Consider the following 25,944-nt stretch of genomic DNA (forward strand, 5'->3'; position numbering starts at 1 on the left):
AGAAGTGCTTGGAGTCAGCTATGTGCACGTCATAAGACTTGGAGGAAATCCACACACCCTCCTATTTTCTTCCACTATGTTAAAGAAAAGCTGAAGGGAGGGACCCTCAGATAGTTTTGGTGGCCTATTCTGTTCACTTGGAGTTGACATACGGATGTGTTGGAAGGGAAAATAAATCATCATATATTCCCCTTTCATACTGTTTAAATAACTGGAAGAAGGAGCTTTAAGAAAAAGTAAGTTTTGTTTTTTTTTTTCCGTAATGTGTGTGTGTATGTTTAATGTGGTTTTGAGGCTTCTTTTAAGTATGAGGTGTTCTTATAAACTTTCTAGTGACTGCTTAAAAGAAACTTTCTAGTTACTTGCTTTTACTTTTGAAGTTTCTTAGAAATTCAGTTATCAAAATTATATGCTGTCTTTCAGATTTCTCATTTCGATACCATGTGTGAAGGCAACACAGTTGCCAGATAACTCTTAGGAGTTGCCCATGAGTTATGAAAATTGTCTTTATAATTGGAGGCATATTCGTTGTATTCATAAAAAAATCTCAATTCTGGGATTTTATTTGGCTTAATTTATTTGAATGACTAATTTTATCACTAAGGATATTTTAGGGATGGATTTATATATCCAGAGAATAGCTAAAAGTTATTTACAGATTTTAAGTGACTTTGTGAGATTCCTGCTATTAAGACACAAAAAAACAAAAAACCCAATCTGCCTACTTTCCATAAACCGGCATAAAGACTATTCCTAATCTCAGGCTTTCTAAGATTGATTTAAAATGTCTTTGTATCTGGCCCACACAGGAATATAATATACTACATGAAATCTAGAGCATTACTTCCTAAAACTGTGATAGCCTTACATAGGCAAGAGTATCTTTCCTGTATGTTTTTATGCTTTTTCCCTCACTATTTTAATCAGACCCTCTTAGGTGTCTGTCATCCATTTGAAAACCAAATGTAACTCCTCAGCTTGTCAATTTGGGTTTTGGAAATGTGAGAAATAAAAAAGTCATTAGTAAAATGTGTAATTCTAATAAATAAAATATAAGAAATTCTTCAAGTCATTTAAGCCATCATTTTACCTTCACAGTACTATTGTGTATAAATTCCAGGAATTTCATTAATAACATATACGGATTAAGCTTTAACAAAAATGTTGCAAACACATTTATCACACAAGATATTTCTTAACATGTTGTTATGGTATATGCCTAAAGCCATAATCCAAATTGCTTAGTGGGGAAGGTAAACTCAGATGTTTGTTTTCTGCACTTGTTTTATTTATTCCCATGTGTTATCATTAGTTTCCAATTCTGGGACTGTTCTACCTAAACAAGAGCAGCAGAATTGTGTTTTAATGTAACATCACTTAGCTACAAGTGTACCTCTAATTTTTATTATACTTACCAACAACATTCTAAGTGAAGGTGAATTAATTTGGGTTCCTTTGGCAAGCCTAGCAACTTTCTACTATAATGTTGAAAATAAAATGTTTATCTAGAACACACTGGAGAAGCTTTGATTTGTCTGTTTACATTTTCAGTCTAAGAAATATGATCTCTTTAGAACTGAAAACCAAATACTTGGGTTCACATGGGAAGTTCTGAGCCAGATGTCAGCTAAACAACAGTGCATTTCTATGTTCTTGTAATTCTCTTTTTCCTGATTATTATCATTCTTCGTGGTTACCTTTTAGTAACCTGTAGCTCCCTGGAGGGAGCTATGAAAAGAAGGAGGAGGAGGAGGAAGAGGGCTTCTTTCTGCCAAAATGATCAGATTGAGTGTTTATTTCTCTCCACATTATACCACTTTGGGATCCCAGATTCCCTAAAGAATCAGACAAAAATCAGTGGGTCTTTTTTTTTTTTAGGGAAAAAAAAAAAAAAAAAAAAGCCCATTGCAAGTAGATTTTTCAATGACTTTTCAGGTTGAAAGATTTTTTAATATATAATGCTTTTTATTTTTTCCTTTATAGCTGGTTTACAGTGCTAGACTTTTGAAGCCTGTCTTTGCATATTCTTGGGGGATTCTGATGCCATAAACCTCAGCATCAGACATACCTTGGGGTTGTCAGTGTCCCCAAATCTCTAAAAGGCCTAAGGCGCAAGTATGCCTACACTTGTCTCTTTCAACTGTCCTAACCTGAGGATAAGTAAGGTCAAGGCAAGGCTTTTAACTGAAGGTGAACTTTAAGAGTTCATTTACAAAGCAGTTACGTAGTTAATTCATGGCCATTCTTGCTCTGGGCAGTGTGTCCAAGGAAATAAAAGTGGAAGATTCAAGTAGCAGAATAGTTGCTTTTGTGGAGAGTAAGGTTTAGAAGAGAAAGGTGATAGGATTAAGCCTCTAGAGGCCCCAGAATGTGAAACAGGCAAACTTGGTTGGATCTTTGCATTTCTCTGTCCATTCTCCTGAATCCCCAAAGTAACCTACTGGTAGCTTCCCAACATAAAAGGGAAGAATCTAAACTAGTGCCTATTATCTCATACCCTCTGCTTCAGGGATCATGGCCTTTAATCTTTGCTTCTTTATTTGACTCTATTTCAAATAAACTATATTTGAAAAAAAATTTAAAGATAATGACCTTTAAAATTTTTGTTTCTACAGAAGGCATTTGTTTTATATCAGTTAAAATGAATGTTTTTATTCTTTGAATGAATTCTGTATTCTCTCTTAGGAAATGAAGTTTCTTCTCAATTCATATGCATGTTATTACAAATATCTGAGAGGTTTAAATTCAAGTGCTTGCCACAATACAGATTCCAGTACTATATTCCATCAGCATTTAAATATGCTCAAATTTCCCATCTGGAAAAGCTTCTCCTTCATTACTGAGATCCACAAGTTACCCTCATATCTCAGCTTTGTAAGTTCATCTCATGAAGGTACTATCTACACTCTGGTAAGAATCTCCTCTTTCTTAGCCCCCACTTCTCAGTCTATACCTGTCTGGCTTTGGTCCTCATCAGTTTCCTCAGCTCTCCCTGAAGTGATCAATCACTAGTGCATTGCTAAATCCAGCAGAACTTCCTCATTCTATCTTCTTAGTGTCTCAGAAGCATTTGATTCTCCAGTTTCCCATCTTGAAACACACTGTACCCAAGGTTTCCATGACATCAAGCTCCTGGTTTTCCTCTCACCTCTAAGACATCTATTCTCAGTTTCATAGATTTCTCTTCTTCTCTCCTATATCCTAGATGCTTTTCTCTTTCTGAGCAATTTCATTGCTTCTCTTACCACCTACTCTGTATGCTTATGAATCCAAAATCTTCATCTCTAAAAAGGGTATCTTTTCTGAGCTATAAACCTCTATATCCAACTGGCTGCTGAGTACAGGGCAGCCCAGAATAGGCTCAGGCCACAGGCAATAATACAACTGGGGAAGAGGGAGGCATCATGTGCAAGCCGGGTAAACATTCTGACACAGAATCTGCCCTAGGATTCCTTCACAAATGCCCAAGTAATTTTTATGATTTCTCTGCCATGTCTCTTTGGCCCTAGATGCATAGGTCTACTTGGCTTTCTTACAATCCTCTAAAGCCTCATTTTTTTTTTTGGTTAATCTATAGTGGCATTTTTCATTTGTTTAATTAAAGTATAGTTGATTTACAATGTTGTGCCAATTTCTGCTGTACAGCAAAGTGAGCCAGTCATACATATATGTACATTCTTTTTCTCCTATTATACTGCATCATGTCCTATCACAAGAGATTGGATATAGTTCTCAGTTTTGTACAGTAGGAACTCATTGCTTATCCATTATAAATGTAATAGTTTGTATATAACAACCACAAACTCCCAGTCCATCCTACAACTCACCCACTTTGGTCAAACCTCTTGGTAATCTAAAAGTGAATTCATCATTTCTTTTTCCTACTTTCCATTCTACTTCCCCCAAGTATACTATTTTTTTCTCTTTTTTTTTGTGGCTGTGCCCACCGCATACAGAAGTTCTCAGACCAGAAAGCAAACCCATGCTACAGCAATAACCAGAGGTACAGCAGTGACAACACCAGATCCTTAACCCACAGAGCCACCAGGGAACCACCCCCCAAATATACTCTTGTATAGAAAATGACACCATGATGCAACCAGCTGCTCAAGCCAAAAGGGGATGAACTAACTCTACCTCTCCCTCAATTCATATACCCAAAGAATCTCCAAATTCTGTCAGTGCTTCTCTCCTTTGTCATTACTATCACTCTATTTCAAGCTACCATCTTCTTTTATTTGGTGAACAGTAGCCCTTTCATGGCTCTCCTTGCCCCCAGAGCTGCCCTCTTCTGCTGCATTTTCCATCCTGAAGCCAGAGTGATTAACCTAAAACTACTGGCCTAAAACCAGACTTGATTTTGTCAATCTCTTACTTTAAACCCTTTCCTGACTGTGCATTGGCCTTAGGGTAATGCTGAGGTTCCTTCTCAAGGTTATAGGGAAGCAATAGAATTTAGTGAATTACAGAAGATGTCCTCAAACTTTAAGGTACTCAGGAACCACATCTGAGTCTTTGTTAAAACATGGATTCTGGTTCTGTAGCTCTGGGTTTGTGCCTGCCTTTTTGCATTTCTAACAAGCTCCAATACTGGTCCATGGGCTACATTTTTTATGCCAGTTGGCTGGAGCTCAGGTCTCAGTTTTATTACTCACTAGGTTTGGAAACTTAGAGGTGTCACTTAGCCTCTGTGTGTGTCATTTTTCTTGTATATGAAATCGAGATCATGATAGTATAACTCTTTTTTAGTTTTGTAATGAGAAATACATGTGTTATATTAAAATTACTTGCAAGAGTGCCTGGCACAGAATAGGTGTTAACTGCAAATAGTTGTTATTATTATTAATCAAGACCCCGAATGATTTAGCCTCTACATTCTTCTCCAAAACAATTTTTACTATGTCATTTACATGTATGTGCGCACGTGTGTGCATGCGCACACACACACACACACACACACATGCACAAACGTGCGTACACTCCACTGCTCCATCACAGCAAATGAGCTTCAGTGAATTAAGAACTAAGCAAATGCCTCTTTTTTAAAGTTCTGCATACACACCTAACTCATCCTAATTGCCCTCAGGTTCTTCCTTCTCTGGAAGGAACTTACAGACCCTCCATCGAAATCTATGTTTGGTGCCATTTCTGCACATTCTCATGCTATCAATGTGCCCTCTTGGGCTCACATTATAATCTCATTTATTTATCTGTACCTCCATAAGACTATTTGCTCTATTAAAGCAGGGGACTGTGGCAATTATCCTTGAATTTCTAGCATCCCACACATGTTTGCTTATTTCAGGTTATCAGTAAGAAAGAATTCATTTTATAGACACATTTCCAAAAACCTATAAGGTGAGACATGGAGATAGGGAACAGAAAGCTTTAAGATCTGGTTTGAAAAAAAGGAAATACTGGATATAATAGAATGAGCTTCTTTCCAAATGCTACCTCTGGGTTGGACTGTTAACCCACTGGAAAGAAAAAAAATGTTTTAAATTCATTAAATAAATATGCAAGACTAGAAAGTAAATGCAAGAGCAATAGTGTGATACAAAGAAGAGAGTCAAAACTTTGAAGTCTGGTCCAGTTGAGTTCTCTGTGAACTCACACAAATTAATTTGCCTCACTATCTGAAAGTTGGAATCAAAATACTCATCTTGCAGAGTTTTGTATTAGAGTAATGCCAACAGTATTCATTTTTATTTTTATCTCTTCTCAAGTTCTGCTCTTATAATTCTGTTGCCTCTGGGCCTTAAACCCATCTTAGTTGTTTGTTGGCAAAGCTTTGAGATATTCCTTTGCTTATTCATTTTGCCAGAGTGGTATAATCAATGGATCCTTATATATCAATAAATTACTTTGATATATCAGATTCTCCCCTCATGTTATTTAAGAATACACTTTGGAGTTGTATTTTCAGTTTAATTGCAATTATGGCACGCATTGAAGATGGTAAGGAAATGGGCTTCTGAGGTTCTTGTTTTCCAGTTTGATTCTGTTCCCTTTAATGATCCTTTCTTTACATTTAATGATTCCTACTGTTGATAAGACTATTTAAGTAACATGTCATAATCATGTAACACCTAATATGTTCTAAAAGACGGTTCATAGTTGTTCTGCTCAAGGTATCAAACTATTTATCATTTTTTGAGAGAGCCAAAAAATACATACAGGTATTTCATTCACTCACATATTCACTCATTCATTTATCAAGTAGATCAAGTCAGTAGAGTATATTCATTACAGTGTTCAACCGCTTATACCATGAGTCTCTGCACCATGAATGACCATTTCATGGGTCTCCTTTGAACAAGGAGTTGCCTATCACAAATTTTGACCAAAGAATTCTCAGTATAGAAATAAAAATGGTTTGACTTTGCACAGTATTTTTTCTTCATAAAATGTGGCACCTCTTTCGCAGATTCATGAGTATTATTTGCATCAGGAAAAAACAAAAAACAAAAAACAACCTGACACCAAGCTGTCATACCACCTAAATGAAGTAAGGTTTTTTTTTTTGTCTGTTTGTTTGTTTTTTTGGTACCCCTGTGGGATATGAAATTCCCGGGCTGGGAATCAGATTGAAGCCACAGCTGCAGCAAGGCTGGATCTCTCATGCACTGTGTGGGGCTGGGGATAAAACTTGTGTCCCGGCACTCCCAAGACACCGCCAATTCCTGGGCACTATAGCAGGAACGCTAAGATTTTTAAATGATTTCTGGTCTTGTAATTACATTCATTCTATTAATTTGTTCTCTTGAAGATTTCTACAGTTTACTATCACAGAAGATTCTCATTTCTGAGAATTTTTTTGTTTTTGAAAAACTGAATGACTGTTCTCTAATTTTGTTGAATATTTTATTTTTCCTTATCAGAGTGATACATTATGCATTATTTAGAAAGTACTTTTAAAAATCTTTAAAAATCCATAATGGAGTCAACATTTGAGCATATTTTGTTCTAAACTAGTTTCTACTCTTTAAAAAAAAAAGTATTTATGGGGTTAAGATCATTCAGATTTTTTAATCCATACTATTTTTTTCATTTAATGGAATATCAGAAGCTTTTGGGCATGTCATTGAGTAATTTTCCAAACACCATGTTAATGATTTCTAGTGTTATTTTAAAAGTCATTTAGTAGACAATTTATATTCTTTTAAGCATGGATAAATTGGGAGGAAGGGATTAACACATACACACTACTATACATAACATAGATAACTTAATAAGGACCTACTGTGCAGCACAGGGAGGTCTACTCAGTGTTCTGTAATAACTTATATGGGAAATAAAGGATGGCTGTATATATAACTGACTCGCTTTGCTGTAAACCTGAAAATAATACAACACTGCAACTCAACTATACCCCAATAAAAGTTTAAAAAACTACTCCACTCTGATGTAATAGTTCAAAAATAACCACAGACTGTATGTAAATGAAAGGGTAAGGCTATGTTCAATAAAATTTTATAGACACTGAAATTTGAATGCCATATAATCTCACATACAAAAAAAATTTATCCCTTTTGGAATTTTTTTTTTTTGATCATTTAAAATATAAATGTATTTTTAGGTCTCAAGCCACACCAACACAGGTTGTGGCTAGATTTTGGTTCTTGGGCTACAGCTGGCAACCTCCACACTACAGCCTGGTTCCAAGAACCCTGTCTTCATCAGATTTGAGAAAGTTCTGTGAACACAGGAATATGTATATATTCTTAAGAAGAGGTAAATAACTTTCACTAAGTGCTAAAAAAATTCTCAAGATAAAAATGTTTAAGAATTATTGTTCTACTCCTAGGCATCTACACTGTTCATTCATTCAGAAATATGTATTAGTGTCAGTGCCTGTCCTAGCCTCTGAAAATTCAGTAGTGAACAAAATAAAAGAATGTATATATATGTATAACCGGGTCACTTTGCTGTACAGCAGAAAGTGACAGAATATTGTAAATCAACCATAATACAAAAAGTTTTTTTGAGGCTGTGTTAGTTCAGTTTCATTTTTATTAGGAAAGAAAATGATCAAAGAGAAAATTATTGCAATATGAAATCATTACTGTTCTAGATAACATACATGATAAACACTTTGTAAACCACAAATTAATATTAAAATACCTATTAGTACTTCCCTTTTGATACTTTTTGCTTAGAAACCAAATGATCTGAAAAAATTGATTAATAAAAATAAATGTATGCCATTTTCAGAATTCCACCTGAGAAACTGAAACTCAAAATCCAAAATATAACTATCACCTAAGGAGAAAATAGATAACAATTAAATTACCAAAATAACAATTAAATTACCAAACACATTTTAAAAAAGAATTAATGGTTACTCTGATCAAAGAAATGAGGATATTGTTTTGGTTTTTTTTTTTTTTTTTTTTTTGACTGAGACAAGAGCTTAGAAATGACACTATTCATTCCCTCATTTTGTTACTGTTAACTTTAAACTACAAAGCTAGCATAATCAGAGAATCCTAATTTACCATCCTGGTTAATAAAAACTAATGTATATATTATTCTTTTTTTTCTTCCCTCCTGCCACATACACATAAACACACAGTACAGTAAACACTTAGGAATAAAAACCCCTTTACTGTAATGTATGTGTGGATTTGCAAGTCCCAGTTAATCGTGTATCTCTCCTTTCAAGAGTTCCAAGACAAATGTGAAATAGACAATTGATTCATACATGAATCAATTTATTACTTTATTTATTTTTTATTTTTTTGCTTTATAGGTCCGCACCTACAGCATATGGAGGTTCCCAGTCTTGGGGTCGAATCGGAGCTATAGTCACTGGCCTACACCATAGCCACAGCAACGTTAGATCCAAGCCACATCTGTGACCTACACCACAGCTCACGGCAATACCGGATCCTTAACCCACTGAGTGAGGTCAGGGATTGAACCTGCGTCCTCATGGATGCTAGTCAGATTGGTTAACTGCTGAGCCACGACAGGAACTCCCTGATTTTATTATTTTTTAAATTTGATTTTATTGAAGTGTAGTTAATTTACAGTGCTGTGTTCAGGTGTACAACAAAGTGAATCAGTCATGCATATAAATATGTCTATTCTTTTTTTCCATATAGGTTATTACAAACTACTGAGTAGATTTTCCCTTGCTATGCAATAGGTTCTCATTAATCATCTATTTTATACAGTGGTGTTATTTCCAGCCTCCCAATTCTTCCCTCCCCCCAATGGTTTTACCTGTGATAACCATAATATTGATTTTGGAGTCTGTGAGTTTGTTTGTTAACTAAGTTCCTTTGCATCATTTTTTATTAGATTCCACCTATAAGTGACAGTCTATGACATTTGTCTTTGTCTGACTTACCTAATATGATAATCTCTGATGCAGCCACTATGGAGGACAGTATGGAAGTTCCTTAAAAAAATCTTAAATATGGAACTACCATATAATCCAGCAATCCCACTTCTGGGCTTAGAACTAGAGAAAAGTCAATTTTATTATTGTTAAAGCTAGGTTGGAAAACAAACCTTTGTCAGAGACTGCCCCTCCCAGCCTGAATGAGCTATTTGCAGTGGGGTAGACAAGTGGGACTCAGAGGGGGGCTCCTTGGCAGGTCAGGATGGGGCTCAATGGGCTCCCTCCATGGGGGAGGGCAGAATTTAGGCCTGTGCACTGGCAAATCCTACCTGGTGAGGGGGAGGGAACTGGTGGACACTCGATGGGGTCCCTTTGCCCAGATACTTCTCAGTTCAATCACTCCCCAGGTAGGACAGAATCACTGAGCCCGGAAGGAACATTTTACCCCCAACACTTTCAACAGGGAAGAATTCCTTTCCACAACCAGTGTAGAAACTTGAGGGAAATGAGAGGTTCTCTCCTATGTATTTTTAATTAAAAAAAAAAAAACCTGCTTTTTTGTATAAGTTTAATTTAGTTCTATATAAATTTAAATCATCAGTGTGAATTGTCAAAATGCCAAGTAAGAGAAATTTCTAGTTGATGGCATATGTCCCAGGCCTGCTTTTAACTGCATGGTCTTCCATTGGCCAAGAAGAGAACAGTGGACTAAATATATTCATAGAAATGTGTAGCTGAGTTTTTAAAGCTCTGACATGTAAAAATATTTCATTTCATAAGTCACCTTTCTACTATGTAAGTATGGACAAAACGCCCTCCTTCAGGTGTGAGCCCCAGGCAGCCCTAGGCAAGCCCTCAGGCCTAGTCCACACCCCCATGAGCTGCTTACCCACCTCCACCAACTGTGTGAAGTTGCCTCTGATCTTCATCACCTTTTCTTAGAGAGCAGCTTTTATTCCTTTTTCAAGCTACATCTCTAGAAGAAGCATTACCTGACCTTTTCTAGAAATGCCCTAAAATTTCCAGGGCATCCTGTGCCTACCATTTCCAGATGGCCTCTCTTCTTCTGTCCTCTCTCTCTCTCATCCACAGTATCTAGCAAGCACCTAGCACGCGCTGATGATACGTGAGATACCAGTTAGTTTGGTAGTGACATAGCATCTGGCCTGCCTGAAGCTTACTGCTGAGCAAGAAAGATGATTAACCAGGGCTATAGTGGAGAGTGTGTGCCGAAGAAAGAAGAGCCAGGAGGCCTCTGATCCAGGGCCCTAATCTGGTGGAAGAGGGATGGAGTAAAGAATTATTTGTGAGTCTCTCCCATGCCAGAATGGAAGCTTTTCTCAGGGAGAGGCCTGGTTTTCCCCTCACTGCCAAGCACCGTGTTTGGCCCTCAAGAGATCTTTGTGACACCCGTAGCTTTAAATTCACTATGTTTGGAGTGTCCTTTGATGTTGCTGGGTTTAAAACTGAAAGAACCAGGTCAAGGCGGATGTCAGATTTTGAAAGGTCTGAAATGTTGTGCTAAAGAGCCTGGGCTAGGAAGGTGACAGAAAATAGTCTGGTTCAAAGACAGTCATTTAAAGACTATGTTTCTGCTTCTATTTATAAAACTAGAGAGAAGTGGCTGTTTGGCTCTAAACCTTTAAGATTCTATGGCCAAACAACTGAATTATCTTTGGTCATTCATTTGTGCCAGGCTCTGCTTTAGGTGCCAGAGACGCAGCCCTGAGCAATGGAGGAAATGTCTCTGCTCCTGCTGTATGGCAGGTTGACATGCCTTAAAAACTCACGCATGGAGGGAGGCCTGGGGCGAAGGTGAAAACAGCACTACACAGAACCAATACTTGGCAACTAATACTGAGAACATTTGGTTTCCAAAGGAATGATAACAGATTTTTTCCCCCTGTACTTTATACACAGAATTAGCATAAACAACCCGAGATCCACATGTGTTTCTAAAGCTGTAAGCCCACAGCTGCTGAGAGAAGGCTGTGAATCCTTTGGCTCCGATCGTTTTCCTTTGACAGATGCTGAGAACCAACTTTGGTTAAATCTCTGAGACTGAGAACAGATAAAAAAATCAAAACAAGTTTTATAACTTGCCATACAACTGTTTCAGTGGCCACTCCTTCATCACCAAAAAGTTTTGAAACTGTCAGGATAGTAGCTTGTAATTATTGATTAGTGCTATCAATGAAGCACAGAATATGGCTCTGCTTCATATCTTTTTAAATCATATTCCAGCAGGAAGAAGATTATTTTTCTTCAGGCATAAATATTGGAAAAACTAGCTCATATCAACTTCCATCTCCTCTTCAATCCCGACCCATACACAGTCTTCACAATGAACATACACACACACCACACAGGCACACACACCGCTGCCTCATTTTTTAGGTGAGGATCCAGAAAATAAAGCCAAATGTGCTTTTGGCCCTTTCTTCCAACTCCACAGTAAACCAATAGTAACTATAATAAACATAAACCAATAGAAATTGAGTTGCCTTGAATGTTGGAGGGGACGAGTACTCGCTTTTGAGGATAAGGGTTGGTTTTGTAGGGCTAGTGGCAGCTGGGCCTCAGGCTTGGAATGAACTTTCATCTTCTTGCCTGTGAGTCTGTTATCTGGTCAGCAATGGGAAGCTGGAGTGCCAGATACAAATATAAAAAGGGCTTTCATCTTTTCTCTTTTTAAAAACATCACAGTGGGAGTTCCCATCACGGCTCAGTGGAAATGAACCTGACTAGCATCCATGAGGACACAGGTTTGATCCCTGCTCAGTGGGTTAAGGATCTGGTGTTGCCGTGAGCTGTGGTGTAGGTCTCAGACATGGATCCTGCATTGCTGTGGCTGTGGCTATGGCTGGCAGCTACAGCTATGATTCGGCCCCTACGCTGGGAACCTCCATATACCACAGGTGTGCCCCTAAACAGACAAAAAGGACCAAAAAAAAAAAAAAAAATCACAGGGTAACCGAAACTGTCCTTCCATACAAAATTTTTGCCTATTTACATATGAACACAGTCACAAAAAATGGCTTCTATTAGGAGCCAGGAAATCTGAATTCTGGCTGAGGCTTTTTTTTACTAACCTCTTTGTTAGCTTAACAATGTCTATCTGCCTTCCTGAACTTCAGTTGTTCGAGAGATGAGAGGAACAAACTGGAGAATTTCAAAAACTCCCTCTCAGCTCCTAGATTTAGAGGTTCTGTGAGAATGGGCTTGGATCAGAAACTTTTTTTTTTTTAAATCAGGAAGGAAAAACACCAAAATGACTGCAGCACTAAGAGGTTCTCTCTAAATATCTTCTTGTATCTATAGTCAATTCCTTTTCCTGAGATTCTCTATAATTCTCCTCTTCTTTGTTTCCCCATACTTCATCTTTCCTTTTAATCTCTCTTCCTCTTCCTTGTCCTAATGGTTAGGATTTAATTATTTTAGTAAACTGTTAGAGAAAAGACTGGTTCTACAACTAAGGTAATGAGGAGTAGAAGCCAATTCTTTCTCCTTGAGAAAACGAGGTCGCACAGAGCAAAGCTGAGAAACAAATTGTGCAAAATTACCAAAATGGTAGTAAATGTAAGATTCTTTTAAATGGGTCACTGAACTAGCATCCAATTTTGGCCAATCTTAAAGAAAATCTCGTTTCTATTTAACAGTCTGGTTCTAAAGAGTTCATTCATTACAAACAAGTAATCTAGTCCAAAAAGAATCTGGTTAAAATTCATTGTGATTAACAACGTGGGTATTTTAAGTATTTACAAAATTTTATTTGGAAGATATATTTCATTTTTTCCTAATTTTTCTGGAAAGAAATACTAGTGTATGAATATCCTCTTTGGATTTCAGTTTCTATCCCTGTAAATGAGGAGCTAATACTGATCTGTCTCTAATAGTTCTCATGTTCTATGGTCAAGAGCAAGTGATTCAAGGGAAATAAGTTTAGTCTTTTGACTCATGTTAAGATTTCATTTAATTTTTAAAATAGGCCATACATACATTTGGTACAAAATTCAAAAGATGTAAAATGATATATAGAAGTGGAAAGTAAATCTCATTACTGCCCCTATCTATTCATCACTGTTTTTATGATGAAAAATGCCTAGGTATTTTTAAGTTATATGTTTTTTTTTCAATTATATGTTAAAGAGAAAGTAAGTTTGGTTTTAATAGGTACCAAATATTACAGTACTATTATAAATATTCTTAAAATTTTCTATCTACCATTACTTTAATTCCTGTATATCCTCAGCAAGATTTATTTTTGCATCACTCATAACTGTTTTTAAGGAGTTTTGATATGTATTATTTCATTTGCTCTTTATAAAGCACCATCTATGGGTATAATTTACAATATTCTGCCTCATAAGGCAGAACATAAATGTCAAGTTGCTTTGACATATATATATTTAGATGCTGTCAAAATGCCAAATGGGATGCTGGTAATGGAGTAATTTTATTAAGTGTTACTGCAACCTGTCCCAAAGGAAATCATGAAAATGATCAACTGAGAGTTACGAATTTGGAGAATGATTGGAAAGTGTATGCATATGACAAGAGGCACATATGCCTTAGGGCCAGTCCTCAGTGGCAGGCTGCTGAATTGTCCCCCACCCCCACACCAGTCTGTGAGGGGCCAAGGAGGGCTCCTGCTACAAGCTCAGTAGAAGTGTAAAGGCTGCAGGCACTACTGTTGTTGAAAACAGAATAAAAAATTCCAAAGAGATACCTACTCCACACCTGCATCCATCTACAAAACTGCTGGTAGATGTGCAAAGAGATAAGACCCCTGTTATCCTTAGACTCACCTATCAGTCCAGGTGAGAAGGAAGGGTATCAAATATTCTCCCTAGAAATCGAGGGAAGAATGCTTGCCTAGCATGCTTCTAGTCACTGGTCAATCACAATGATGCCTTCCAATAGAAGATTCAAGACTGAGGATGTTTCAGATTATTTTCTTGGTTTGGGCCATCATCACTTTTGATCAAATAGAAATCCTCTAAAAATTACCATATACGTTTTATCTGAGACATTTTAAAAGATCACTTAGTAAATACTGGGCACTGCCAGGCTGGAGTACAGAAATGAGTAAGACACAGTGGTTGCTCTAGGTGAGCTTACATTATAATCATAAGGAATACAAGAATCTCCCCTCCAAAATTTATGATAAGAGGGAGAATATAAAAATTATCTAAGAGAAACACAAAGGGCATTCATTGAATATATCATAATACAACTTATAAATGTAACTCCTGTACCAGTTATATGCCTTATAATATAAAACCATACACCTTAAAATTCAAAAATGTCTATTGCTTTAATCGAGGAGAAACAGTTTTTTGACAGACTCTCCTTCTTTTAGGGAGCCCAGAAATGGGCTCTTCTTTCATCATCGTGTTTCATGAATTTGAAGAAGGTCATAAAACAACAGAATCTGTAATTTACATTAATGCCAGGATACATGAAAGCCAATATATTACATGGTTAGATGGGTCTTATTCTCAGGAAGAGTTAATGGGATTGATTGTGAAATCTTATTTAGTTCTCGTAGTTGAATGACTCACAGTTCTTCCTAATTTAACTGGAGTTGTCATTTTAAGTCATTGATTTAGAAACTCTTTATAGGCTCTATTAGATAAAGAATACATCTATCATTTTATATTGACCACATTCCAAATATAGCACACTCTGTATTTCATCAGACGGTTTCTAATCCTATCTTTCGTCAAAATAGAAATGGGTTATTTCTCATACTTAAAAACACATTGATTGGAAAGAAAATCATAGAAAGGATTTTTTGCTTGATTCTTCTGTATTTTAAGGAGTGTGTACTTTTAGGTTTTCAAGATTACATGGGGTTAAGATGAATTAACTGAATGGTGATCATTGGAGAACTTGGTTCAGCTCTAAATTCCTCGGTTCAGCTCTAAATTCCTCGGTCTGTGGTTATTAACCTAATCTGCTCTCCAGCCTTTGTGTAAATTGAATATGTTTGTCATCTTCTTAAGGTGAATTAATTAAGGATAATGTTTTCTCATCACTAATTATGGAAGGAAATTAGAGTTTATTTTAAAATACCCTGGAAAATAAAATAGCTTATCTTGGTTTTACAGTGATCAAGTCACAATATCTTTATAAACACATGCTACTGAACTCAAAAATTGAAGGAAAAAAGGTACAAAAGATACTGTATTTCCTCTCTGATGGAGTGTATTCTGCTGGGCAATAGCACATTTTTCATCTGATCTTGCGCAGTCGCATACCCGGCCCTGTGAGGGTTATTTAGCTGACTAGCATGTATTAGAGATGCAGTTCTTCCACAGCAGACTTAGCTTCTCCAGTGGCAGATCACACTTCTTGCTAAATTAGCTTGCATTTGTCATTAGAAGGAAGCAGGTAGGAACCATGTTAAATCGATGAATCAATGGTGCTCTCTCCTCACTGCTGAGAAAATAGGTACTAGAGCTCAGATACTAATAGTAGTGAATGAGCATGATGAAGGAGATATTCAAAGAGAAAGGATGACCAACGAAACAAAGTAAAACCAAACAGACCAAAAAAACTAACACAATTACTACTCTCAAAGAATTCCATTGAGTACTTGTTGATGTTGACTTTTTCAAAAAGCATGGGGGGCGTGGAATTCTCTCTGATATGTATATTAGATCTGCAATGTCCCTGTAGACTCCATTTCTAGGAAATGAGATTGATTTGAGGGATTCATGCATAAGAAATACTTACCCTACCTCTACTCTGTGCTGACCCTATAGTAAATACATTTAGATCAATTACCTCTTTTAGTTCAGCCCTTGTACATACCAAACCCAGGCACTAAATGAGAACTTCGACAAGACCTTGAGAAGATCCTCAGGTGACCTAGGGACTGTATTTACTCTTTCAGAACATCTTTTACAGAAATAATAGCAAGTTTACAGGGAGTAGAAGGGATAGACAGCTTATGCCTACTGAAATGACAGTGGTTCTTTTGGGATAAAAATTGAGGCAAGCCCAAAGATGGATTAAAAGCAGGAAGTTGGTATCAGGATAGAGATCTGGATAACCTAGTTTCACTGTAAAAGGTGGTATTTTTATGTGTTTAATTTTTTCCTATATCCCAGTGAGAGAAAAAAAAAATCAAGGATGGTGTTAAGAGTCCTACTCTTTAAAAAATTTTGTAGCAAATATGATGTTTGATAAAATATGGCTATATATCACCATGAACTACATTTTACCCCTCTTCCAGTAATAGCCACCATAATTACATGGTTCTGAACATCATCCCTCCAAGAAAATCATACGAAGCACTTTTTTTTTTCTTTGTTGGTATCCACAGAACAAACTAACCAGATGGAAAGCTCTCGTCAGCTGTTTTGCTTCATGGGAGAGTAGCTCACCAGCTCTCAGGAGAATTCCTATCTGACCTCTCTACACAAGACATTCAGCTTCCAACAAACTGGGCTTGTGAATATGTCCCTCGAGACTAATATCAAACATTCCACCACAAGACTATGATGCTTGTTTTAGGTTATTTTTGATTGATGGCCTGAAGTTATGGCTTTAGTTATTTTTAAAATTGTTTGTTGAGTTTTAAAAAGTAGTGTTTGAGGGATCAAGAAAATAGCCTCCTTCTTCAAAGTGGGAACTACAGTTATAATTTTACTTTTTCCATCAAGTCAAGTACACCTACAGTCCTGACTTTTTCACTCTAATCTCACTTGATCCTTGAGTGGGAGCATAAGAAGCTGATAATGTTCTCATTTCATACTTGAGGAAAGTAAGTGCCGGAATGGTTAAATGATTTCTATAACAATGGGTAAGTTATATGCCAGTGCTAAACAAACCAGTGCAACAATCTATGGCCTCTGCTTTCTAACCCAATACTTTTCTCAATATGTCATGTCTTGGGCTATAAGCAGAAAACATATAAGGAAATACACACAGGTCTGCTCAACTCCATCCTCAGGACTAGGAAAAGAAACAAGGGAAAACCTAAAAGTAGAACTTTACTAGTTATTCTACTCCATGATATTTTAAAATCTGTGGATTTAAATTTTCTGTTGTAGAACATATACTTATTTTGTCTGACCTAGTTCACACAGACTATGGAAGATACGTATTTTTCATTATCTCATTTACCACCACCCAAATTTCGTCAAATTTAGTCAGTGAAATAACATGTTAGTGAAAGAGTACTTCAGCTAACATCATAGATCTCAGAAGACAATGACCTTGCAATTTTGGTAAAGTCACGATTTGTCTCCAAAAATCATATTCACAGATGGAGAAAGGCTGGTGCATCTTTTAACGGAAAATTGAAGTAACTGATCAAATAGTTAAAAAACTGTTAATAGATGCTTACTGTGCCCAGAGTTTAGAATAAAATCCTTTAATAATGTCAACAGCTTGACTACCTTCTGCTATTTCGATATCTTCCTCAGCTGGTATTCAAGGGGCACTCCAGCTGCCTTCCTCAGGGAAACTGAAAGGACTCTCCTTGCCATAGACAGGCCCTTAGAGCTTCACCTTCTGTTCTCTAAACTTTATCACAGTCCTTGGACATATTTTCCACAGATATAATAGACATGAATTAATTCACTATTCAAGTAAACATATGCAAAGTCTTAAACTTTTAGAATCTTCCTTGCATATGTGTTTTCATTAGTCCTTGTCTTGGATTCCAAGCTCTTGGAGAACAGGAAGTTTTCTTTTTTACAAAAGTTTTATTGAAGTATAGTTTATTTACAACATTGTGATAGGCAACAGGAAGTTTCCCACTTATTTCTTTAGCCATAAAGCATGTTCTGAGGTCCTGCTATGCTCTGACCTGAGATAAACAGAAGTAACATCTTTACCCTTGAGGAGCTAAGTGAGAGAGAAATACACAGCACAAAACAGTTGTTACTACATGTGACAAAAGGAAAACAGACTTATATGTGAACTACTGACAGAAACTTCTGTATCCTGAGAGATCTGAGAAAGATAGAGAGAGAAGAATTTTTTAACCAGTCCTTAATCTAGGAGGACAAAGTAGGTAGGTGACAAGGAGGAAGTCATTAGAGAGAAAAGTTGTGTGAAGTTTCAAAGGCATAAAAGAACATAGTATACTTGAAGAATAGGGAGTCACGGGAAGTGTTTTAAAGCATAGGTGTGGGGTGTATGTATGAGGGCAGGGCTGGGAAAGGGATGGAGAGAGAATGAGAAAAGTAGCAAAGTGTCTCTATGCTAAGTAATGGAGTTTGGGCTTTATTTTATAGTCAAAGAGCTATTGGAGGTTTTTCTCTAGGGAAGGGAGATGATCTCATGAATATGAGAAAGATATTTCTTGAGCATTGTGGAGGATGTTCTGGAACTACCAGGGAAATTGAGCTTATTTAGAGAACAGAAGTCACATAGCAGAAATGTGCTTGGTTCCACTCAATAGAATGAGAAATTTTTAATAATATCTTCAGTTCAAGATAAGCCACTATGGTCTGTCAGAGATAAAAGGAGGATCTAAACAAAGATTCAAGGCACGCTTCTGATAAATACATGTAAGGGCAGAGATGGAAGAGAGAATGACTGAAACAACTGCCTTGGCAGAAGAGGTGGATTGTATTCCACATGCCGTGGATGGTTTCTATACCTCCTTAGAGAGCATAGAGCTCTATATATGCCTTGTTCAATGAGGTTTCCCGAATGAATCTTGACTGGTGTCGGCCCCACCTACCCTCAGAGCAACAATTCAAATTAAAATCCTAAACGGGAAAAATCAGCACAGCTATATCCATTTAGGTATAGTTCAAATCAAGATTCCTCATCCACTTTCCGACACATCCAAGTCCGAAATATCAATCACACAAGTTTCAAAGACTTCAACATTTTCAACTAACATTGCCCAAGGGCATTTTAATATTCCTCATGCCATTTAGATTTAAGTTCTTTCCTAAAGAAAAGCAGAAACAAATCTACTTTACAGAGTCAATGAAAGAGCTGAACAGGCTATAGAACTGTCACACAGCACTTTTAGATGAACAGAGATGTATCTCTATAGGCTGAATGAAGCTACTTTGGATAGATGAAAATTCAGGCAGACAACCCAGCCAACTTTGAATTAAAGAACAGTTCACTTTTAGATATGTGCAAAAGTAGTGGTTGTGGCATTATTTTCACCTATTTAGTGAAATTTACAGATCATGTATATCCTCTTATTAAGACATAATCAATGTGATGATTTTATATAGTATTACCTACCTCCATGGGGAACAAGAAGCTATAATTAAATCACTGTAACAACTTATATTTGGTATTTAGAATAAAGGATATATGACAATTCAACTCCCTTAAGTAAATAAAATTCCTCAAAACCATACCGACATGGAAATGTTATTGGAAACCAGAAGGCCCAGTTATAGCCTAGCACATTTCAACCAAACCACAAGAAGTAAAGCCCTCTTACTTTAGAAACTTGTAATCTCTGGCAGGAAAGTAATAAAATATTAATAAGTTGTTTCTTATTTGCACTATTCTCATGCACAAAGCTTGTGCATATTGGAACCATGCCTTGGCTTTGCACACTTCCGTGGTAACTGAGTATTGAAAGAGAAAGAGAGAGAGAGAATTTTGGGTCCTTCTCCCTTATTTTGCATCTAAAATGGTCACCTTTGAATCAACCCACAATTATCCCCATATCTTTTCTGTTTGATCAATAAATTCCATGACTACCATCAGCACGCAGAAATAATCTCTGGTACTGCTACATCTCTCTGGATTACCTCTTTGTTGACAAACATAAGGAAGGAATAGTTTAATATATACTACTTCTTGATTTTCATCCACTCATTTTTAAACCTTAAAAAATAAAACACTACCTATACAGAAAAGAATATTTTAATATATGCAAAGTATAAAATAATTTGGCTTAAGAAATCAAATATTTTGGAAAACCCCATATGGAAAACCCCTACAACTTCCCAATCCTTATCTAATTCTAAAAGTTAGATAATCTTAAATCCCATCCTGATTTTTGGGTTTATCATAATCATGTTTTTTAATAGCTCTAATGACATTTATTATATTTAAAAACACGTTAACATATTTATTATAATTACCAATAATCAATTTTGACTGTTTTTGAATTTTACAAAGATGTAATCCTGGTGCATTTACTATTTTATGACTTACTTGTTTCACTCGATATTGTGACAGTTATCTATATTGAGGAGGGCACCTATAATTCATCTATTTTTCTTGCCATATAGCAGTGTGTTATATGACCATACATCTGCTTATTTATCTAGTTTCCCTTTGACAGAAGTTCAGAGTTTCCTGCTGTTAGGTTTACTATAAAATATGCTGCCATAAGCATTCTTTTAGGTGACCCCTACACAATTTTATAAGTCACACACCTAGGGGTGAAATTACTGAGTCATATGAAAGGTACATGTTCAACTTTACAATCTAATGAAAAATTGTTTTTCAGAGTGCTTTTATACATCCATCTTTCATTCTTATTTCAGTGTGTGAATTCCATTTGCTCCTTATCCTCACCAACATTTTATGTGGTCATACTTGTTAATTTTTTCTGAACTTGTGAGTATAAATTATTTCATTACAGTTTGCTGGTCAGGTAAATTCATATTTCATTGGGTAGGTTGAGCTTTCTTTAAAATATTTATCATTTTATGGAGTTCCTGTCATGGCTCAGTGGTTAACAAATCCGACTAGGAACCATGACGTTGAGGGTTCAATCCCTGGCCTTGCTCAGTGGGTTAAGGATCTGGTGTTGCTGTGAGCTGTGGTGTAGGTTGAAGACACGGCTCGGATCCTGCGTTGCTGTGGCTCTGGAGTAGGCCAGCAGCTACAGCTCTGATTCAGCCCCTAGCCTGGGAACCTCCATATGCCACGGGAGCGGCCCTAGAAATGGCAAAAAGATAAATAAATAAATAAATAAATAAATAAATAAATAAATAAATAAATAAAATATTTATCATTTTAAAAAGATTTTTTGCTTATATCTTTTGCCCATTTTTTCATTAGCTTATATTTATTTAGTTAGTTAGTTAGTTAGATTTTTGGGGCCATAACCACGGATATGGAAGTTCCCAGGCTAGGGATCAAATCAGAGCTACAGCTGCCGGCCTGCACCACCATCACAGCAACTGTGGGATCTGAGCTGTGTCTGTGCCCTACACCACAGCTCACAGCAAAGCAGGATCCTTAACCCACTAAGCGAGACCAGGGATTAAACCCGCATCCTCATGGATCCTAGTTGGGTTTGTTAACCACTGCGCCACAAAGGGAACTCTCTATTTTTGCATCTTTTAAAAAAACTTTCCCTACTCTGACTTCATAGAAATTTACTCCTAAATTTTAAGTTTTGCTTTTCATATTGAATGTGGAATTGTTTTGAGTATGGTGTAAGGGAGGACCCAATTAATTTTTTTGTTATGTAAATAACAAATTATTCCAGTAACATTTATTGAATAATTTTTCTTTTACTAAACTAAGTGTTTTAATATATCAGATTTCCATATAAATATAGATAATATATATGATTTCATTTTCTTTTCTATTACACTGATCTTTTGGTTTAGTCAGTTTCAATACTATATTACCTTAATTATCTTAAATTTTAATATTTCATATGACAAGCTAATCCACTCATGAAGTTTTTTATTTATCATACTACATTTAATACAAGTACAATTTTTATTGATTTTGAACATGGGTTTTTTTAAACATTATATTTCTAGGGTAGAGTAATTCCATGAGTTTTCTTATATTGCTCTTGTATCAAGGTACTTGTGAAACTTTCAGTGATAGTTAATGAGATTAAGCACAATCTTAGGTTTAACATCATTTGAATGTTCTATTTTGTGTAGTATTTATACAAATCTTTTGCATCTTTATTGGATTGTCTATTTTTTTCCTTATTTACTTGCAGAATTTCTTTATGTGTTCTGGTTCTCTATGATACGTTTGTTGGTTCTTGAGTTGTAATACCTTTCTATGACTCTGCTATCATTTTCACCCTGTCTTTTGAAAAACAGTGGTTCTTAATTTTAATGTAGTTTTAATTTATTAAATTTTCCCTATGTGGCTAGTATGTTTTCCGCCTTGCTTAAGAAATATTTCCCCATTACAAGTTAATGAAAATATTTTCCCATTTTCTGAAAGGACTAAAAGAAATAATACCTTCAAAATAGTGAGTTTTAAAGTCCATGAATATTGTATCTTTCCACATATTTATTTGAGTTTTCTTTATGTTCCTTCAAATTTTTCTTTTATGTAGAGGTCTTACACATTCTTATAAGACTTATTACAGGGTATTTGAGGATCTTTTTAATTATATTATAAATGCTATATATTGAAATTTCATTTTCTGTTTGTTGCCATCATATAAGAATACAATAGATTTTTATACATAGATATTTTATCCAGCAACTCTGGCAACTTACAGAATTATTTGGGTTTTCTTCACAAAATTATCCATCAACAAATTATGAGTATTTTTCCTTTCAATTCTTATGCTTTTCTTTTTCTCAGCTTAGTCACAGTCTATGACTTTTGCTGTAACAGAATAGAAAGGAGGATCATGGACATTCTTTTCCCATTTCCCATCTCAGTAAAGCTACTAACATTCAGCCTTTTTGATAATGTTTGAAATATTCCTTAAATTATATTGAGAAAATTCCTTTATTCTTAGTTTGATAAGTTTTAAATCATGAATTGAAGTAAATTTTATCAAATGCCCTCTCTGCATCTGCTAAAATAATTACTTAGCTTTCTCATTTATTTAGTAAATGTGGTAAAATACAATGATTCTCTTTTCAATTTTAAATCAAAATTGTATTCCTGGGATAAACTCAACTTATAAATTTTTTCATATATCACTGGATTCAATTAGTGATTTGCTGAAACTTTTATATTTACTTGAGAATGTATTATTATGAGTTTGATCTGCACAATGTCTCTCATAATATTTTTAGGTTTTGGTATCAAAGTTTTAATGGGCTCAAAATTAAGTGGATCATTCTTGTTTTTAATTATTTGATATTGTTTGTTAAGATTGGTATTATTTTTTTCCTAAAAGCTTGATAAAACCTACTGGTAAAGCTATGTGGGATTGTATTTTACTTTCTACATAAGCTTCTAATTTCAAATTCAATTTCATTAATAATACCAACCAGTTGAAATTTATATTTCTTCCTGTGTCAGTTTTAATGTTTTTTCCTTATCCTAGACATTTCTCATTTTATCTACATTTGCAAATTCTTTGGTTAAAGTTGTTCTATGTTCATATTTATTCAGATTTATCATTTTTGTTGTTTTTCACCACTTTATCTCTGAGCTTCAATCTGAGTTCGGTGTCCTCTTGCTTGAAGAACATTGTTTGGTATTTTCTTTAAAATGTGTGTACTACTGATATATTCTGTTTCTCACTGTCTGAAAATATCTTTTTTTCATCTTCATTATCAAAAAATATTTTATCTGAGTATTGACTTCTAAATTGGCTTCTAGTTTCTTTCAGAAATTTTAACATTCCATCATTTACTTTCCTTTTTTTTTTTTTTTTCTGTGAGTGGTAGGTGACTTATTTTTTGTTACTCTAAAGGTAGTATTTTAACCTATTTTTAAGATGTAATTTGTCTTTGATTTTTAGTAGGTTTACCCAGAGGTCCCTAGATTGTGTTTTTAGTCTGTGGGAGGTTCATATTTTTTGCTTTGTTTTTTAAATTTATAACATGATGTATTTTGTCGGTTTTAATAGACTGGCCATTATTCCTTCAATAAGACTTCTCCTTTATATACACACCAAAATACGTAAAACATCTCTTTTTACATGGGAATAATAATATTTGTTGATTAAATGGAATACTGAAAAATAAACTGATTTCTTGTCTGTGATATATCTACCTTCCAATAACTTCTATTAGTATTCCTAAATTAATTTTCACAAATCTCAGCTAAAAAACACTTGACTAATTTATTCTTAATCATCAATACTTTCAGATGTGTGCGTATGCAGTGTTTATGGCATATGGAAGTTCCCAGGCTAGGGATTGAACCCGTGCTACAGCAGTGACCACATCAGATCCTTAATCTATTGTGCCACTAGAGAACTCCTTCAATGCTTATATATTTTATGTTGAAAAAATATATGTTCAACTTTAAGTTGAAACTTAAGCATTGGTGATCTTGCCCAGTCTACCTTTCCAAACTTGTCCTCCAAACTTATCCTTCTCATGTCCTGCAAGCCACTTCAAATATATTATTTTCTGTTTTTTATATGAGCCTCTTCTATCAAGTAAACATCTTTTCTAATTCTTTTTTTTTTTCCTGCAGCATATGGAGATTCCCAGGCTAGGGGTTGAATCAGAGCTACAGCTGCTGGCCTATACCACAGCCACAGCAATGCAGGATCTGAGCCACATCTGTGACCTATACCACAGCTCACAGCAACACCAGATCCTTAACCCACTGAGCGAGACCAGGGATCGAACCCACAACCTCATGGTTCCTAGTCAGATTCATTTCCACTGCGCCACAATGGGAACTCCAACATCTTTTCTAATCCTATTGGTCAATCCCAAATGCCCTTCCCCACATCTTCAGGAAAGAATACTTATATCTTGGGCTTCAGTTTCTAACAGGTGTAGGTTTAAATCCTGGATTCAGCATTTTTATCAGCCAAGTGATCTTGGCCTCTCTAAGCTTTGGTTTCTTCATCTGTCAAATGGGGATGAAAATAATAATAGACCCACCCTACATTGATGTTTATGAGAGATCATCTAATAAGGAACTTTACACAGTACCTGGCTCTCAGGAAACATAGGAACATTAGATCTCATTGTTAGTACAGTTAACAATTCCTCCAAGGTGGTAGAGGCTTCCCAACACCCATTCTGCTCTGTAATCTGGAGGTGAGGAACCTGCTGCTGCCGCCACTGAGACTACAGCCGCAACTTTCTCTCAGACCATAAACAAATCCCTGGACCCCAGAAAACCCGAGTCCAGGCATTCTGAAAGGGGGAAACCCCACAGTTCTACAACCGAGCCTGCCAGCATCAACAGCAGCAGGAACATGCCCTCTGCTTTTCTCCCACCTTCCAGTTTACACACCTGTTTGCAGTGAGCAGAGCCAAATTTGTATCCTGAACAGTAGCTTTAACAGGGTCCAGAAAATATCTAGCTGCCTGACCTCTCCAAGTAGAAGTAGGATAGAGCCAAGGTTGGGAGAACCAAGCCATAATATCTACCACAGGATCAATTCAAATGCCACCTAAGTTGCTCCTGAATTTTTCCCAGCTAAAAATAATTCCCCTCTTCCTTCTCTAAACTGATGGTTTTTAATTATCACTGGCCATTTGAACCTCCTGAGAGCTAAAAAAATACTTCTCATACTCTATCCCCAGAAACCCTGTTTTAAATGGTTTTGGCTAGGGCAGTACTTTGGAAATTTTTAAAATTCTAACATGAATTGTGTTTAGAATCATTGCTCTAAATGATCATAACCTTTCATTTTTTCATCGCTTCCAAATTTTGTTTAGTTATTTGTAAACTGTCCTCAGTCTTCCTACTAGATTATAAACTCTCTGCAGATGGGATTTGAGTCT

General features: G+C 35.9%; 1 protein-coding gene across 3 annotated transcripts in view; it reads left to right on the forward strand.

The window, feature by feature from the left end:
* The window catches only part of FHL5 (four and a half LIM domains 5), a 48,216-nt gene continuing 22,272 nt past the window's right edge, over positions 1-25,944 (forward strand). The window contains exons 1-2 of one of the 3 annotated variants that reach the window (XM_021084440.1): positions 1-236; positions 2,686-2,910. In XM_021084440.1, coding sequence (XP_020940099.1) covers positions 2,888-2,910 — 23 coding nt within the window. In that variant the 5' untranslated portion in view covers positions 1-236; positions 2,686-2,887. 3 annotated transcript variants of the gene reach the window in all.

Source organism: Sus scrofa, chromosome 1 (assembly GCF_000003025.6).
Source record: "Sus scrofa isolate TJ Tabasco breed Duroc chromosome 1, Sscrofa11.1, whole genome shotgun sequence".
In the NCBI taxonomy this organism is placed as follows: Eukaryota; Metazoa; Chordata; class Mammalia; order Artiodactyla; family Suidae; genus Sus; species Sus scrofa.